Source organism: Vulpes vulpes, chromosome 14 (genome assembly GCF_048418805.1).
Source record: "Vulpes vulpes isolate BD-2025 chromosome 14, VulVul3, whole genome shotgun sequence".
Lineage (NCBI taxonomy): Eukaryota > Metazoa > Chordata > Mammalia > Carnivora > Canidae > Vulpes > Vulpes vulpes.
In genome coordinates, this window is record NC_132793.1 from 135203421 (window position 1) to 135222618 (window position 19198).

The 19198-nt window shown below is 37.0% G+C and overlaps 1 protein-coding gene across 1 annotated transcript in view; it reads right to left on the reverse strand.

Moving 5' to 3' along the window:
* The window catches only part of LOC112918935 (cytosolic beta-glucosidase-like), a 108169-nt gene that overhangs the window by 61096 nt on the left and 27875 nt on the right, over nt 1-19198 (reverse strand). The window contains 3 exon segments of the mRNA XM_025997289.2: nt 203-964; nt 966-1000; nt 11097-11324. Of these exon segments, the coding sequence (XP_025853074.2) occupies nt 203-964; nt 966-1000; nt 11097-11324 (1025 nt within the window).

Here is a 19198-nt window from a genome sequence, read left to right on the forward strand (position 1 = left end):
ACTTTAACAGAGAATCTCAACTTTAACCATGGTATTGAAGCCTCTTATCAGCTAGTTAACTCCTCACCAACTTAAATCCTAATCTCTCTTCCCAAGCCAACAAAAGTATAACCTACTGCTTAAAACCATTCTTTTTCCAAGTTCACACATATGTCTGTCTTCCCATACTTCGGCATACATGAACAGAAACACTGTGTTTTACCTTAATGTATTTCAGTAGTTTACGTATTCCCCATGGTACCACGTAGATCCAACCCAAACTTATCCAAGATGGATCTGGAAAAATTTCAATCTCCACATCCTGGAGAAAACCCAGTTCTCCTTTCTTATTCTCCTGGTACTTGACTAAGCGAGTTGTATAATAATGCAGAGCAAAGAAATCAGCAGTGCCTTTAATCATTCTCTTCTCTTCTTCTGTAAATTCTGGAAGCCTTGATGATGGATAGCCTTGCTTTTTACTCATGAAGGCAATCTGGGACTTCACAACTTCCGGATAATCACCATCAGTAAATATGGGTTTAGCAAAGAAATCCAAGGAGAAAGCTATGGCTCTTTTAGCAGCTTCCTGGTCAGACACTGAGTTGGGATCTGCTGGTTCCACCCAGGGAGCAAAAATTGCTAGGGACACCATACCCTTCTGCTCTCTTCGGAATAAGGAATTATAGCTGTGCCAGGATCTGGCGTGAGCTTTAATCAAATTATGAGCTGCCTGATAACCTCCGGTTCCAACGTGAGGTATGCCAGGAGGAAATATACCAAGATCATATGCCAGCAGGGCAAAAACATTAGGCTCATTTATGGTGATCCACTGTTTGACTCGATCTCCAAAAGTACTGAAGCAAAACCGGGCATATTTGTCAAAGGATTCAACGATTGCCTCTGACAACCAACCTCCTTTGTTTTCTAAGGCCTGAGGCAAGTCAAAGTGGTAGAGGGTCACTATGGGCATGACTCCATTAGCTAAACAAATCATCAATGATCTTGTTGTAATAGTCGATTCCTACGAGAAAAACAAAAATGAAGCATGAGAAGAAAACTTATTTTTAGAACATTGACAATAAGTAAAGAGCAGAGAGGATCAGGAATAATTTCCTTAACAATTTTAATCCAAAATAAGGTTTGTTACTTCCTACATATAATCAGTTAAAGTTTGAGAGGAAACATTAAGGCTGCCAAGGAAGAATGGCTGATCAGAAAGTCAGGGGTGTGATGGAAGACGTAGAAGACATATGTTCTAAAAGGGATACATTTGGGCAAATTGCTACCACACAACTTTGTGTTATGGCCACACTGAATGAAATTGTTTCTTAGCTTGATTTGTGTCTTAACCTCATTAAGAATATAAGCCTCATAATACCTGAGGCCTTATCTAGTTCACTTCTGGATCCCCCAAATCCTGGATCAAAACCAGAAATTCAGTAGATACTCAATAAATATTTGTTGAATGAATGAATGGTTCTCAGTGTATTAAATATAAAGTAAAGGAATTGAACCAGATGACTGCCTCAGTGCTTCTCCAGATACATCAGTCTTTCAAGTCTACAAAGCAGACCCACTGAGCGTGAATAAGAGCTCCCAGAATGTGGATTATAAGGACAGTTGGCCAGAGGCTGGGCATGTTATGGAACATGGTTGGGGACTTTGCTCTAAAATGCTGACATAGTCAAAGAGAATACCTCGCCACCCCTGGCTCTCAGCTAATTTTGTAGCACTGTAAGTGCGGTGGTGAAGCGGGGAGATTTTTAGGATTGTGGTAGAGTTCAGAAGAATGTTATTAAGTTAGAAAGACTCTGCCTCAGAAACCAATGCCAAGAAGATGTAGAGTCCAACCTAATAATGGCTCCTAATTGGAAGACACCTTCTGGGGAGAAACCAGTATTAGTGCTTCCTGTGATTTTATGTTTAAGATTATGGAAGAAACTTAAGCTCAGGAGAGGAAGTTGTCCTGTTTTGAGATTGTTTCCTGGATAATAACTGTACATTCATATGTAGAATTGTGTTGCTTTCAAAGTTTGTCTAGAAGCAGGGTCCCTTTTTCTGTTTTTAACTTAGTATCCTCCAATTAAAAAAATAATTCAGATTTTTAAATTTATTCATTCAATCATTAATTTGTCCATCCCTTAAATACACATGTATAGATAAGCTACTATATGCTGGACATACAAACGTATATAAGATAATGTTGTTCTGGGTCTAAGGTAGCTTCAATTTTAGTAGGGATTACAGATAAATTTGTAAACAATTATAATACAGTGTTATTGGTAAAGACAAATTAAATACCTTTCAAGCATATGATAAGGAGTACCCATTCCAAACTGAGGACATTTGAAAACTTATTTTGAAAGCAATACACCATCATTATTTCAAAAGTAAAATAGGGCAACAGGCTACCACAATTCTATCCCAATTCCTTCACCTATTTCAGTGACCTTAGGCAAGTTACTCTATCTGAGTTATCTTTCTCTGTCTGTAAAATTTTTGACAATAATAGAAACCTACTTCAATAATGTATTGCGAGGGTTTAAAGAGTTGATAAATTGAAAATGGTTAGAATAGCTCTTGGCATAAGGTAAGGGCTCAGTACAGGTTAGCTATCATTTTAATAATTATTGTTATTGTTGTCATTAGTGACATCTAAGCTGACACTCAAATGATGAATATAAATTACTCACATAAGGCAAGGAAGAACAAGTGATCCAAAAAGAGAACAAAGAGAAACAAATATGTGAAAGAATAAAGGGGGTGTGGAAACAAACAAATACCACCCAATTGTGAGCAGTCTATTTATTCAGTTTGCTGTAGCAAGGGAGTCAGCCATCACCGCTTGCATTTGACAGATACTCAAAGACTGTCAGGGAAGAGGGAAAGCTTTAGAGTGACAAAAAGGAGGGGAAGGAGAAGGTTCAGTTACCTTCCGATTGAAAGTTGTTGGCAAGGGAGGCGGGAGGTAGGCTAACTAGAAATGGGGCATCCTAAGCAATTGCTTTGGGCTACTTATTTGGTTTTCTTTGGTTGGTCCTAATTTGGAAGCAGGGAGCAAGAGAATGAACCACCACCACCACCAACAACAACAACAACAAAAATAGAAACAGAGAAGTTGGCAGACATTGACCAAGTTCTGACTATTCTGGACCAATCTCTGCAGAGGTTGTGGTTGGGTTTCCCAGATTTTTTTTGTGGGTCAGAGTTTTATTATCATATATGGACTGGCTATTGTTTGCATTTATATTGTAATTTAGCCAAGTATAGTTCTGTCTGGGAACTGTAAGTTCAGTATAATGAGAATGTATAGCTGAGCAGAGAAAGAATAAGAGTGGTGAGGGGTAAACAGACACCAAATTATGCAAGGCCATGTGTTGTCTACCTATCTGTCTGTAAGAGTGGATATTTTTAACAACAGTTCACTTGTTTTGCAAACCAGAACATAATGTGAATCATGCATAATAACTCCATACTTGGAAGACCCATTTGTATGCCATTACTCACTTGATGGAATACCCTAGCTCCAAAAAGATGTCATGCCCTAATCCATGAAACATGTGAATATGTTACTTTACATAGCAAAAAGGATTTGCATATGTGATTAGGGTTAAGGATCTTAAGATGGGAAGATTTCTCTAGATGATTCAGATGGGCCCAAACTAACTACACCCTAGAAATGAATGATTAGAGCAGAGAGGATCAGAAAGATACAATAATAGAAGAAGGAGTAGGAGAGGGTAGTAGCATAAGAAGGACTCAACCCACTATTGCCAACTTTAAAGACAGAAGAAGGAAGCCACTTGCCAAGGAATGCAGGTGGCTTCTAGAAACTTAAAATTGCCCTCAGTTCATACCGATCAAGGAAATGAGGACTTCAGTCCTACAAGCACAAGAAACTGAGTTCTTCCAGCAATCTGAATGAGCCAAGAAAGACTGTCTTCTAGATCCTGTGGAAAAAAATGCGACCATGGAGGCACCTTAATTTTAGCCTACAGAGACCCATGTCAGACTTCTGGCCTTGATGACTCTAAGGTAATACATTTGTGGGGTTTTATTAAAATATAATTAATATACAATGTTATATTATTTTCAGTTATAAAATTTATGCTATTTTTAAGCAGCTAAGCTTGTGGTAAATTTGTTGCAGCAGCAATAGAATACTAATATATTCACCAAAATGTATAGTTTTTCTTATCTCTTGGAATAAAAGAACATCCCACAATCCCATCCCTGGGCCTCTGTAAGCCCACATATCCTCACCTGTAAAATGCAATACCCAAAGATGGTATGATGGAATCAGTTGGGAATTGGTATGTGTTAAGATTTTCTTTTTTTTTTTTTAAGATTTTATTTATTTATTCATGACACACACACACAGAGAGAGAGAGAGAGAAAGAGAGAGAGAGAGAGAGAGGCAGAGACACAGGCAGAGGCAGAAGCAGGCTCCACACAGGGCGCCCAGCGCGGGACCCCATCCCGGGTCTCCAGGATCAGGCCCTGGGCTGCAGGAGGCACTAAATCACTGAGCCACCTGGGCTGCCCTGTGTTAAGATTTTCATAACCAATTCCTTCCATTGGCTCTGAATATAAAAATAATATCAGCTTTTATTCATTGCATTCATACTATACATACCAAATGTCACACATTTTGTTTAATCTTAGCCCTAAACCCTAAAAGTAGGCATTCTAATCCTCACTAAGCATCTAAGAAAACCAAGATTCAAAGAGAGTGAATACCAGACTTAAGTGATAACTTTGTCATATGGTTGTCATATGGCACTACCAGCATTTAACCCCCATAACCCAGCCCATCTCACTACAAAGACTGACCCTGTCCTACTAAGACATTCCATGTCCCATAAATGTTTCAGAACCAGAAACATGGTGACTCTATTTTTTAGGTCTTCACAATCACCTATTTTGGAGCTGATTCATAATATCGGATCCCTCCCCCTTTTTTTTTCATTTTTGGAGGAATCAATGATTTATCTCTTGTAAGCATCATTAGATATGGCACAATCATTAATGATAGCAATCAATGTAATTCAAACAACATGATAATCTTTAGTTGAATTGAAGATTTAAAATTTTTTAAATAAGATTTTTTTTCTCACTCATCAGCCTGGCAGAGCAACAGAGCATTGCATAATTAATATTTAACATCCCAGAACTGAGTGCTTCTGGTTTGTACAGAGCACTTCTGGTTTGGTGCTGTAACGCAAGTTTCCCATGAAGCGGTGAAGTGAGATTTTTAAGAGCAGAGCTCCAGAGTCAAACAGTTCCACCAAAGAATCGTGGACTTGTGGATAAATCACTTGGTCTGTCTACACCTAAGTTTCCTTCTCAGCAAAAAGTGCATATTAGTAGTGACACCTCATGACCATTTTGAGTAAAAAATGAGAACAAACCATGAAAGGCTTCTCTAGCTTTATCAGCACAATTCAGTAGTAACTAATTCTCTGAACAAATATATATTTTTAAATGATCATTTGTTACCAATCTAGGGATCTTGAAACTTTGACAGGATATTTGGACCCTGTTCTGCTTCTGGATATTTAGGGCATAACTGATTAACCATTAAGACTCCCACAGCCTTCCTTCATACTTACTTACTACCATTTTTTTTTCTGATTTAATCAAGCCCATTCCATCTTGTTTCATCTTTAGACTTATAAAGCAAATTTGAGTTAAAGGTCTTTTAGATATAGAGACAAGTAACCCACTTTGATTAACTCAACTATAAAGGTAGCATGAGGGGCAGGTGGTTAGTCAGTGTGGGATACATGGGCATTATTCAAAATGATAGAGAGCTATCAGATACCCAATGATGGAAAATTACAACTGAAACTCAAGGGAATTGAAACTGGAGGCCGAGAAAGTGTTTGCCTCTCCAGAAAGCTGGTCTCACTCATTCAATTTCATTCAACACATCTACTTGATTCCTTTCCTTCTCCCAGAACCCATTTCCTTAGCATCCAATTCGCTATGATCTCAAAATGGCATCCTATTTGCAAAGCTACCTTATAGTCCTGGTTCCAACACCAACCAACTCAGATTCTCAACTCCTTGATTCCAAACATCCCTGAGAGGTGAAGACAATTGAGCAAGATTCTCCTTTTCCATTAGGTTACCCAATAATACATCTACAAGGAAAGAGGTCTTTCCCTTGTTCAGTCAGCTATGGCCTGGAGTGAAGCAGGTTTATGTAGAACAAAGAAATAGGGAAATTCCCTTAGGAGAGGGCATGGCTAGGACTTACAAAGATGATGTCTCAGTACAGAAAATTACTGAACAGGAATCTTGCTAGTCAAACTACAAATGTCTTAATGTAGAATTAATTTTGGTCAAGTGCCTACCATCTATCATACATGATAACGAGGTCACTCTCCTCTAGACTCATTCCACCAGTTAATTTCTTTAATTTCCCTACATTCTCTTAGCACACTGCCTGCATTAGTCTCCAATTGCTGCTATAACAAAGTACCATAAACTTAGTGGCTTAAACCAACACAAATTCATCATCTTATAGTTCTAGCCATTAGATATCCAAAATGATTCTCGATGAACTAAAATCAACATGTCAGGAGGGCTAAATTCCTTCTTGAGGCTCTCAAGGAGAACCCATTTCTTTGCCTCTTCAAGCTTCCAGAGGCTGCGTGCATTCCTTGGCTCATGGCCCCTTTCTTTACCTTCAAAGCCAACAGTGTACCTCTTCTCTCTGACCTCCTTCAGTTCCTATATCTTCTCTCTGGTTCTGACCCCCTTGCCTCCCTCTTGTAAGGGTTCATGTTATTACTCTGGGACCACCCAGATAATCCAGGACAATCTCCCCATCTCAAGATTTTTAGTATAATGACAGCTCTAAAGTCCCTTTTACCATGTCAGAAAACATATTTACAGTTTCTAAGAATTAGGATGAACATCTTTGGGGAGCCATTATTCAGCCTAACAACACTCTGTTCAATATGGAGTAGGAGGTTAGTAAATGTTTCTTTGGTTATTTACTTTACCATTCCTGCTAACTGTGCTCATATTTTAAATACTAAAGTGAATAAGAAATTCCGCATAAACATTCATTTTTTTTATTTCCAATACTTGGGTCCCTACTAATCATCTGAAACTTGCATTTGTGGCAGATATGAAAATTCACTTGAACAGTTGAGAATTTCAGAAATATGTGATTTCAGTTGCCAGCTCAATCTCTTCTTGTTAAATCTTGAAAACTTGACATTTGAAAGAGAAAGGCTGTGGAACAATTCCACTTCATAAAATATTCTTCCAGTTTGGGAAAATAAGATTTTACAAGTTTCCAAATGTCCTCTAATCACACTTTAAAATAGGGAGTTGAATACCAAAAAATGGAGGTGCCCTGTAAAGGATAGTGACAAAGGTTTCCCAATTCTTTATAGGCTCTTTGAGAAAATGCTTAAACAGAAAAAACAAATGATGGCCTTTCTAAGTTAAAACAGTTCCAGTTGCTTCAACAGATCACTGCACAAGAGTGAACAACCCCATATTGAAATCCTGCCTACTGGAAGCACCTCCCATGCCCTCTTGTTCATGGAAAAGTCTGTAATATTAATGAGTTATGACTTTACAAAAGCTGGGGCCAAACATGAAGAGCTCAGTGCTGGGGCACATGATCCCCACATGAGATGTAGATGAGTGATCTCCTACATCATTCAAGTGGTCCCAGTATCTCCAGTCTCACCACCACCACCCTCAGCTTTTCTGCTGCCCTGCTCCTGGATTACTGATCTACAGAGTGCTCCATGAACTTCTGTATATCTCAAGTTCATTTTAAATAGTTTCATATATTGACATAGTGGTATGGTAATCCCCTATCTGAAAACGTTGGGGACAAATGTGGTCAGAATTTCTGGATTTTTAGAAAGGAAATACAGAGCAAATAACATATATTAACACTCCCAGTGGGTCTGGGTCAGTGTCCCTTAATATTCCTGCAGTAAAGTATGTAAATATTCTTACCAAATGAAATCACTTGAGATTATAAAAAAAAAAGTTTCACAAGGGTTTAACATCCAAAATATATAAAGAACCCATAAAACTCAATATCAAAACACAATCTGATTTAAAAATAGGCAGGGAACCTGTATAGACATTTTTCCAAAAAAGACATACAGATGGCCAACAGGCACATGAAGAAATGCTCAATGTCACTAACCATCAGGGAGATGCAAATCAAAACCACAATGAGGTATCACCTCACACCTGTCAGAATGGCTATTATCAAGAAATAACAAGTGTTAGTGAGGATGTGGAGAAACGGGGCACCCTCATGCAGTGTTAGTAGTAATGTAAATTGGTGTAGCCACTATAGAAAACAGTATGCAGGTTCTTCAAAAAAATTAAAATAGAACTGTCATATGATCCAAAAATTCCGCTTCTAGATATTTACCTGAAGAAAACAAAAACACTAATTTGAAAAGACATATGAACCTCTGTGTTCATTGCAGCATTATTTGTAATAGCCAAGATATGAAAACAACCTAAATGTCCATTGATGGACGAATGGATAAAGATGTGGTTTACGTGTGTATGTATGTGTGTGTACATGTGTCTGTGTGTATATAATGGATTATTGATCAGCCATAAGAAAGAATGGAATCTAGCTATTTGCAATAACACGGATGGACCTAGAGGGTAATATGCTAAGTGAAATAAGTCAGAGGCAATTTCTGTATGACTTCACTTACATGCAGAATCTAGGAAACAAATGAGCAAACAAAACAAAATGGAAACAGTTTCATAGATATATATAGAGAGAGATACAAAGATATAGAGATATAGATATCTATAGGTATAGAGAACAAGCTGATAGTTGCTAGAGAGGATGGAGGAGTGAGAATGAGCAAAATAGATAAAGAGAATTAAGAGGTAAATCTTCCAATTATAAAATAAATAAGTTGGGAAACCTGGGTGGCTCAGCAGTTGAGGCTTAAGATGACCAAAAATAAAATGTTATAGGGGTGCTTGGGTGGCTCAGTCACTTGAGTGACAGGCTGTTGATTTTGGCTCAAGTCATGATCTCAAGGTCATGAGATCAAGAACTGCTTTGGGATCTGTGCTCAGCAGGAAGTCAGCTTGGGATTATTTTCCCTCTTCCTCTCCTTCATCCCCTCCCCTCCTCAAATAAATAAATATTATTACTACTTTTTAATCTTGCTTTGTCTTTAGCAGGAGATGATGCAAGCCAACACAACTGAGGCAAAGCTTTAGGCAAGTTGCCGGGGCAGCATTTTGTGCAAGGGATTAAAGGACAGAAAATGAGTGAAAATAAGTAGACCCAGCAACTAAGATTACTCTTAGGTTTTAGTCCTTGGGGATGTGATGGTGCCTGAGAAAAGAGAAGGTTACAGATGACGAATGAGCAAAGCACATTCACTTTTAAAATTATTAGTTCACTTTTAAACTTTACAACAAATTAAATTCTGTTCAAAGTCAGGAAAAAAACAAAACAAAACAAAACAAAACAAAACCCTGGCCAGTGATGTCAAGAAAGTAGACATTCAACCAACAGCAGTTAGTCAAGGGAGCTACTGTCTTTGGAATCGAGCAATGGACCTGCTACCCTTGTGTTGTCCCTATCTTGGGGGAGACATAGGTTGCAGCTGCAGTTCCCAATGTTCAGGTCACCTCAACTTACATAAAATGAGCCTAGCAAGTACACAAGCCCACCTAGTAGTTGTTATCACAGATTGTTCTTACTATGAAGGAAATCCGACAACTTATTCAAATAGAACCCCCGAGGATCATTGAAGACACCACAGCTGAAAGTAGGGTGGGGCAAGCAGGCGCCTTCACTCAGGAAGCTGCAAGTGCCCATCTTGCACTTCTGAGACCCTGAGAGCCAACATTTCTTTAAATTTTGCACCTTAGACGTATCACTTGCCTCACCTAGTCCCAACTGTAGGAGTAGTGTGAAATATTTTCCAGAACAAAGAAGTAATAAAAGTTCTTTATTAAGAAGCCCTTAAGTTGTAGTATGGGGGTCACAAAACTTCTTGTAAAGTACCAGGTAGTAAATATTGTAGGCTCTGCAAGCCCTATGATCTCTGCCCCAACTACTCAGTTCTACCATTGTGGTGGGAAAGCAACCACAGACTATGTGTAATGAATGGGCACAGCTATGCTGCAATAGAGCTTTATTTACAAAATTAGGAAGCAGGCCAAATTTGGCTCTCAGGTCATAGTTTGCCAACCCTGTTGTGTGGAAGGAACTAGCCAGGTGTTAGGCTTAAATTCCAAATATACTATTTACAAAATATCTGGATTTGGATATGCACCACTGTAAAATGTGATTAATTATACCTTTCTCACTGATTATGGGGATTAGAGAAAATGTATGTAAAATGCCTCATAAATAACACACATTCAAAGAGGGCAGTAGTCCTTTTAATGACAAAGCTTGATAAGAATAATAGCTAACATTTTTTGAAAGCTTTTACGATATACCAGCTACTGTATAAAGCGGTTTACAAAGATTATTTCATTTAATTTTCCAGCAACTCTCTGAACTAGGAACGATTAGAGTATTCCTTTCTACTTGCGGGGAAACTGAGGCAGAAAAAAATGCACAAGGGATGCTTCCACAGATAGTAAGTGATGTAGCTGGCCCTTAATCCCAAATTAAGCGGACTCCAGATGCTTTGGTGCTCATCTCTGTGTGCTAGTTAATTTGCTCCACTAACTCAGCTCCAGTTGAAACACTCAAAATCTTCTCAAGTTCTCCAGGGCTTTTCATAACTCTTCGCAGCATACCGCAACTGAAAATAGCTCAATACCTAAGTTTTGGAGGTTTACCTTTAGGTTAATACTCAAGAATATCTTCCACAAATGAAACACTTATTATTCTCACCCCCTTTCCTACCCACCTATTTGTCCCTTCCCGACAAATATCTCCAGTTAAGGGAAAACAGAATATTACTAAGAGAGCTCATGCAAACCCATTTCAAAAAATTCATCCTATAATCACCCTAAAAACGTGCAATTTCAAAGCTCCACTGCAGAATAGCATACTGGATTAATTATGCCAGACTGCAGCAATAACCTTGAATTAAAGCTGCAACCTTCTATTTTTAAGAAACACTTGCCTTTCTGGTTGATGAAACCTGTCGTCCCATCAGGTAACAGACGTGACCAGGAAAGAGAGAAGCAGTAATGAGTCAATCCAAGCTGTTTGATACATTTCAAATCTTCCTCCCACAGAGTGTAGCTGCCACAAGCTACATCGCCAGTCTGGTTCTTGAAAACTCTCTCTCCTCCCTGATGGGTGAATGTGTCCCAGACACTAGGGCCTTTTCCATCTGCATCCCAGCCTCCTGAGAAAAAGAAGAAAATGAAACAGTTACACTCTTGACATCAAGAGGCATATGTGGAATGTAAATATTTGTCGCCAAAAGAACATACCTCATTAACTCAATGTACCATATTTATAACTTTAAAATATGCCTTTAAAATAACATGCATGAGCGAGTTATGTGTTTAGCTGTCCTTGATCCCTGAAGCTGACTGGTGGCAAATGAAAAATTATTGCACAGTGCTGCCGCATAGCAGGCTTTCATGGTTCATTTTCTGAAGATTTCCCAGCTGGTAAACAGAGGCAGGCCCCAGTTTATGAATGTCTGAGTTGAAAATATCTCCTCCTGGCCATGGCTGACAAGCCTTGTCCTTGGGGTGCCTGTCAGAGTCTCAGGACCTTGTCCCTGGCCCTCTACACTTGAACTCTAGTCTCCTGTTAGCCAACAATGGAGCCTGCAATGGTCCAGTCAATTATTGTGGGGAGGGCACAAGTTTCTGCCATTTTTGACATGATATTAGTGTCCTACCTTCATTCATTCATGCCTCCACTAATTCCACAACTGTTACGTGTCAGGCTCTACGCTGAGCACAGAAGATAGCACAGTGCGCTCTGCTGTGCTTCCTGTCCTTGGAGAACTTAGCTATGGGCAATTGCAAAACAGCCGAAGTACAAGCCTTGCCAGAAAACCAAGGAGGGGCATTTATCCAGATGTGGGCTAGAGTCTCAGATCTCTTAGAGAAATGACTTTTAGACGGACACCTAAAGAAAAAATTGGGTCATCAAGATGAGTTGCTGGGAGGTGGGAATGGGAATAAAATAGAAAAAAAGAGAAGCTAGAATCCAAATAAGCCCACAGGAAAGAGACTGTTGCACGTTAGAAGAACAGAAAGTAGAAATTACATTACATGTGGAATATTTGTACACACAGAAATCTTGTTTAAAATGTAGTTAGAATCCATCTTATGGTATAACGGAGTAATTTTAAAAATCTCATGACTCCCTCATTTCACTTCTAGGTACATACCCTGGAGAAATGCTCATGCATTTTCACAAAGAGATTATATGAGATCATTGAGGCAGAGATGTCTGTAACAACAGACTCCTGGAAACAACCTATGTTCTACCAACAGTAGAACAGATAATTAATTTGAAGTATAATTGTACAGAAGAAACACTAATGAGCAGTTAAAGGAAAAGAACTGGAGCATCAATAACCCTCTGCTACAGTCTGAATGTTTGTATCCCCCCCAAAAAGTTATGTTGAAATCCTAATGCCAATGGCCTGGTTTGAGAAGGCGGGGTCTTTGGGAGGTGCTGAAGTCAGGAGGGTGGAGGCCTCATGAATCAGGTAGCCCCTTATAAAAGAGACCCCACAGAATTCCCCACTCCCTCGTGCCATGTGAACACACAAACGTCTGTGATGCAGAAGAGAGCCCTCGCCGAGCCATGCCAGCACTCTCACCTCAGACTTAGAGCCTCCAGAATTGTGAGAAATAAATATTTATTGTTTATAAGGCATCTAGTTTATGATGTTTTGTTATAGGGCTCCAAATGGACTCAGCCTCAAAACAAAAAAACTATACAACCAAAAAAATTGAGATTCAAAAGAATGCATAGAGAGATAAATGGGTGGAATTTAGGTTTTTAAGGCAATAAAATTATTCTACATGATGCTGTAATGGTAGATAGATTTATCAAAGCCTATAAAGTATGAACTTTATTTAATAATATATTGATATTCATTCATCAGTTGTAATAATTGTCTCGCAGTAAAGCAAGACATTACCAGTAGAGGAAACTGGGGGAATGAGGTATATGGAAACTCTCAGTACTTTCTGTTCAATTTTTCTGCAAGCCTAAAATTACTCTAAAATATAAAATCTACTTATTTTTTTAAAGAATATACACAATATGTTCATCATGTTTTGTATATTTTTGAATATGTAAAACAATCCATATGTATTCTGAATATATACATATGAGATAAACATACAGCATGCCTGGAAATGATCAGTTCAGGCTAGTGGTTACATTTAGGGAGAAAAAGGGCTAATGGAACCAGAGAGGAGTTTGATTGTACCTTTTATATCTCATTCTTTAAACTGGGTTAAGGGTATATGGAGAGATGTTTATTATATTATTCACAACCCTTTTGATATGCCTAAAATATTTCATAATGAGTTTTATGTAAGAAAGAAAGCCACAGATAGAGTAAACTAAAACAATTACAGGAAAGTCTTTTAGGTCCTCATTTAGCAACTAGTTACTCATATTTTGTGGACAATTCAAGCAGAATTAGGTATTCGTTTTCAGACCAAAAAAAAGGTCAGTATAGGCTGTAAATTATGGGAGGGGACCGTGGGGAGACAGGAGAGACTGGTAAAAGGAAGAGCTCTGACAAAAGCAGAAATGGCAGTTGAAATCAAGTCGGATATTAAGTATGTATACAAAGAAATCATACCTATTAAAATTTTTTTTCCTGGACCATCTGCCAAACCCAGATGATGTGAGCTGCCATTTTAATGGCCTGTGGGACAAAGCAGAAGGGAGACAAAGTCTAAAGCTTACCAAAGATGGGAGCCTACATGAACATGCTTATATCAGGCTAGCAATGCAAGGACTCCACACTCTGTGCAAGAATAAACAAGCAACAAACTCTACCTGAGAAAGAGACAACAAAGCAACCAACTTGACACAAAGTTGGGTGGAAGGGGGAAATGACTCCTCAATATTTGCAACAACAATCCAGCCTTCCAACCATTAATTGTGAGAATGAAAAGAAAAGATATTATCAGACATATGAGATCTCATTGGATACTGAGAAAAAAAAATTCTTTTCATTGGATATTATAGGAGGATAAGTTTCACTACAACAATCATGTAGACCATGAAAGATAAAATCTAGGATCCAGGAAAACAGGAATTCAGCAGGAAAAAAAAAAAAAGTCAAGAAAGGGAATCTCCAGGCAATGGCAAAAGGAGACCTCCACAGATACAGCTGTGCAGCAAACCTAGGGACTAACCAGCCAATGTAAGTACATCACAGGCTATAGGAAATAGTTCTTCAAGAAGATTAAACTGATAGAGTATCTAGTATGATATTTTTAATTTTGAAAATTTGTCACGGAGGGCACTTGGGTGGCTCAGTTGGTTAAGCAGGCAACTCTTGATTTTGGCTCAGGCCATGAATCTCAGGGTCGTGAGATGGAGCCCCACTCATCTGGGCTCTACACTGTGTGGAGTCTGTGGGAGATTCTCTCTCTCCCCTCACATTTGCCCTCCCCCCATTCTCTCTCTCTCAATTTTTTAAAAATTTATTATGGAATTGTCAACATGCACAAAAGTAGACAGAATAATACAGCAAAGCCCTGTGTACCCATGGCTCTGCTTTAGCAGTTTTCAACATGGTGCAAATCTTGTTTCATCTGTAACTACCCATGCTCCTTCATTCAATCTATAAACATTGCAGTATGTGCTCTGACAATAGTATTTTTTAATTGTGGTAAAGCACACATAAGACTAACCATCTTAACTACTTCCAAGTGTACAGTTCAGTGACATTAAGTACACTCATGCTATTGTGGGACCATCACCACATCATCTCCAGAACTCTTTTCATCTTGCAAAACTGCAACTCTATACCAAGTTAGTAGTAACTCCCCAATTTTTATGGTATTGGAATTGTCCATGGGGTCAGTGAAAGTGGGAAGGTAGAAGGAAAGAAAGTGGACAAAATGGTAAATCCTCACTTTTCACAGTGAGAAGTCAATGGATTATGCCTACAACAGGACTAAAACCAAGAACTAGTAGCATAAACTTGTTTAAAATATAGTAGTCAGTGCCAAAAGGATTAACTAAAGAGTTAAAGGAGTTTCCTCTAGAGAGAGGAACATGGAAGGGGACCAGAGATTAATGGTCTCTAAAACAGTTTCATTTTGATTCTTTAAATTATTTTATTATATAAGCTTTAATTAGCATGGAAATTAATTTAAGAAATAATATTAAATGAAACATTAGAAGAAAGAGGATGATAAAGATATTAATAAATATATGGATAACCTAAACAAGCTCTTAACATATAAAAGGATAACAAAATGTATATTTTATGAGGATTAAAAAGAATAACTAAAATACTGGACCAAAACAACATAAAGGCACAAAAGTGAGAAATCAGCAAGGAGTCTGCTTCTCTCTCTCCCTCTGCTCCACCTCCACTTGTGCTTGCTCTCTCTCTATCAAATAAATAAAATCTAAAAAAAGGAAAAAAAAAGAAACTTCTAAATGTTTAGAAATCTAAAAAGGTAGGTACATCTGAATAACTTAAGATTCAAATAAGGCATAATGATGGTCATCAGTAAATATTAAAAACTTTGTAACAGAAAGATAAATATGAAAACATTATGGTATGGGATTTAAGTGGTATTTAGAGAGAAAGCCTTAATTCATGTATGAGAAAAGAACCAAGCCTCAGAGTTAATGTGCTAAGTATCTCACTTAAAAGTGTAAAGCAGAGAGAGAAAGAAGAGGAAGAAAAGAAGGAGGAGAAGGAGCAAATCAGGAGAACGGAGACAAATAAATAGAAAAAATAAGGTAATATTAGAAACAATAAAACAGAAAACAAAGCAGGATAGAGAGGATTAACAGAGGCAAAAAAGTGGCTTTTAGAAAGGTCTAATTAAATAGAAAAACTCCTGCAAAATAATTTTTTAAATGAAAGAAGATAAAAATAAGTATTAGTAATGCAAAGGGGAATAGAGCTATAGAAACTGCAGAGATTATAGTGATGAAATGGTATATTATTCTTAAAACCTTATTAAAATATATTTGAAAAATTATTTAGAAATGACACATTTTAGGAAATTAGCCTTAACAAAATTGGTTTGAGGAAAACTGAAAAATCTGAAAGATCTTTTAACAATTTCAAAATTAAATCAGTAGTTAAAATGTTCCACAAAGAAAATGCCATGCCAGTTGGTTATAATACTGAGTTCTACCAAACATTTAAAAGCAAACAAACACACACAAAAAAAGTCCACTGTTGTGTAAATTATTCCAAAAAAATTTTTTTTTGAATTTCTCAATTTATGTGGCTAAAATATCCTAGTTCCAAAACCAGAAAATAACACTACATGAAAGAAAAAATTAGAAGCTAATCTCACTCATAAACACAGTTGCAAATGTAGATAGAGACATGGAAATTTTTTTTTAAATCTAAATTGAACTTCAAGATATAAAAACTACAATGCCTGAGATAAAAAATACACCAGATGGGATTAACAGCAGATGAAACATTGTAGAAGAAACAATTGGTGTACTTGAAGACATAGCAATAGAAACTCTCTAAAATGAAACATGAGGGGAAAAAAAAAAAGACTCAAAATGTAAACAAAGGATCAGTGACCTCTGCGATGACTTCAATCAGCCCAATACACGTATAATCAGAATCTCCAAAGGACTGAACAAAGGAGGGGACAAACACATTTTCTGAAGAAATGATGACTGAAATTATTTTTTAATTTAATGAAAACAATAAACCTAGAAATCCCAGATCAATGAGCCTCAAGCACAAGACAAATGAAGAAAACTATGCCAAAGCATAATTAAATTGCTCAAAACCAGTCATGAGAGAAATATCTTAAAAGCTGCCAGAAGAAAAAGATATATAATGTCTAGAGGAACAAAGATAAGAATACTGCGGATTTGTTGTCAAAAACAATGCAAGCAAGAAGACAATGGAGTAACATCTTTGAAAAAAAAAATGAAAGGGACAAAAATCTGTGTAACTAAAATTTTATACTAGTAAAAATATATTGCAAAAATGAAGGCTAAATACTTGTCCAGACATACAAAAGCTCAAAGAATTCATCACCAGCAAATCCTCAATACATTAAAGAAAATCATTCAGGTAGACAGCAATGGATACCAGAGGGAAGTATGGATCTACACAATGGAAAGAACACCAGAAATGGTCATTACATGGGTAAATACATAAGAATTTTTTTATTATTCAAATCTCCATAGATAATTTATTGGCTAAAGAAATACAGTATGTAGCATAAAGTTTATAACATATGGAGGCATAAAATGTAGGGCAACAGTACACAAAGGCAAGGAAGGGAGAAATAGAAGTATGTTGTAAGAGTCTTTAGCTATGCATGATAAGCATTATAATACCACTTGAAGGTAGACTGTAGCAAGTTAAAAATATATACTATAAATATATATATGTAAATATATATATAAATATATAAACTATAAATCCTAATAAAACAAAGAATTACAATTAGTAAGTCAGCAAAGAATATATAGTAGTCATTAAAAATAAGTTATCTGAGAAAGAAAAAGAGGGAAATGAAAATAAAAGACAGAAAAAATAGAAAATAAATAGCAAGATGCTAGATTTAAACCCAACCATATCAATACCATTAAATGTGAATGAGTCTAAACAACTGAAAGACAGAGATTATCAGATTAAATAAAAACATCAGACTCAACTATATGCTGCCTATAAGAAATCCACTTTAAATGTAAAGACAAAAGAAGGTTAAAAGAGTCAGGATGAAAAAACAGACATATACCATGCTAATTTTAATCCAACAAAACTAGAGTGGCTATGTGAGTACCCATGTAGATTTCAGAGCAAGAATATTACTGGGGATATGAAAAGTCATTTCATAAAATTAAAGGGGTCGATTTATCAAGAAGACTTAACAATCCTAAATGTTTATGCACCTAATGATAGAGATCCAAAATACAAGAAGCAGAACCTAATAGAACTGCAAAACCTAGAAAAATACACTTTTATTAGAGTATTTCAATTAAAAAGACCAACAAGACTATAGAAAAATGGACGAAAGATGTAAACAGTTCCTTCACAGAAGGAGAAACACATGGCTAGTAAACATTCAAAAAAATGTAAGAGATCATTAAAAATCTGGAAAATGCAAATGAAAACCACAATGAGATACCATTCTACACCCACACAGTTGGTACAAATTTAAAAATTGGGCGATATCCAGCATTAGAGAGATTGTTGCATGGCAGCAATGTTTATCCACTGCTAGTAAGAGAGCAATACGGAAATATTTTCTAAAGTTGAAGAAGCACATAAACCAAAACCCAATAATTCACATAGCACCATATATCCTGTTTCTACAAATGCAAACCAGGAGGCATATATATCCATGACTACAACAAACAACAACAAAAACCCCATAGGAAACAGGCCAAATTTCCTTTGTCAGAACAATTAATCAATCAATCAATAAATAACCTAGAGAAGAGTCAGATAGTGAAGACTATACAGGAGTAAGAATAAATGAACTACGTCTATTCAGATCAACATGCATACTCTCCCAAATGTAATATTGAGACGCAGAAAGCAAATTGCAGGGAAAAAAATACATGACATATTTCCATTTATAAAATATCCAAAACATGTAAAACTCACAACCCAGTTGCTATCAGACAAATAAATTCTTAGGCTGCACCAGAGAAGAGCTGAATTAAGATCATGTAAATACACTATGGGGGAATCAGGAAGAAAGCATTGAGTTACTTTTGTCATTGGGAGTTAGATAGACTTGCCCAAGAGAAACATTTTAAGGCAGGCGTCGAAAAATGAGGAAGAGTTGTCACAGTGGACCTGATAAGGGGAAATGCAAATGCATAATTCAGTGGCAATGCTCAGGCTGACTTGCAGAAAGAAGGTACTAGGGACCCAAGGACCACACTAGCAGGTGATTGAAATATTTTTGATAGGAAATGATAGGTTTCTAGATTTTATTTTTTAATAATTTGAAAGAAAATAAAATAGTCTCTGAAGTCCTTACCATGTTAGGACATGGGGAGGGATTCCCACAAAAATGTAAAATACAGGGACACCCGGGTGGT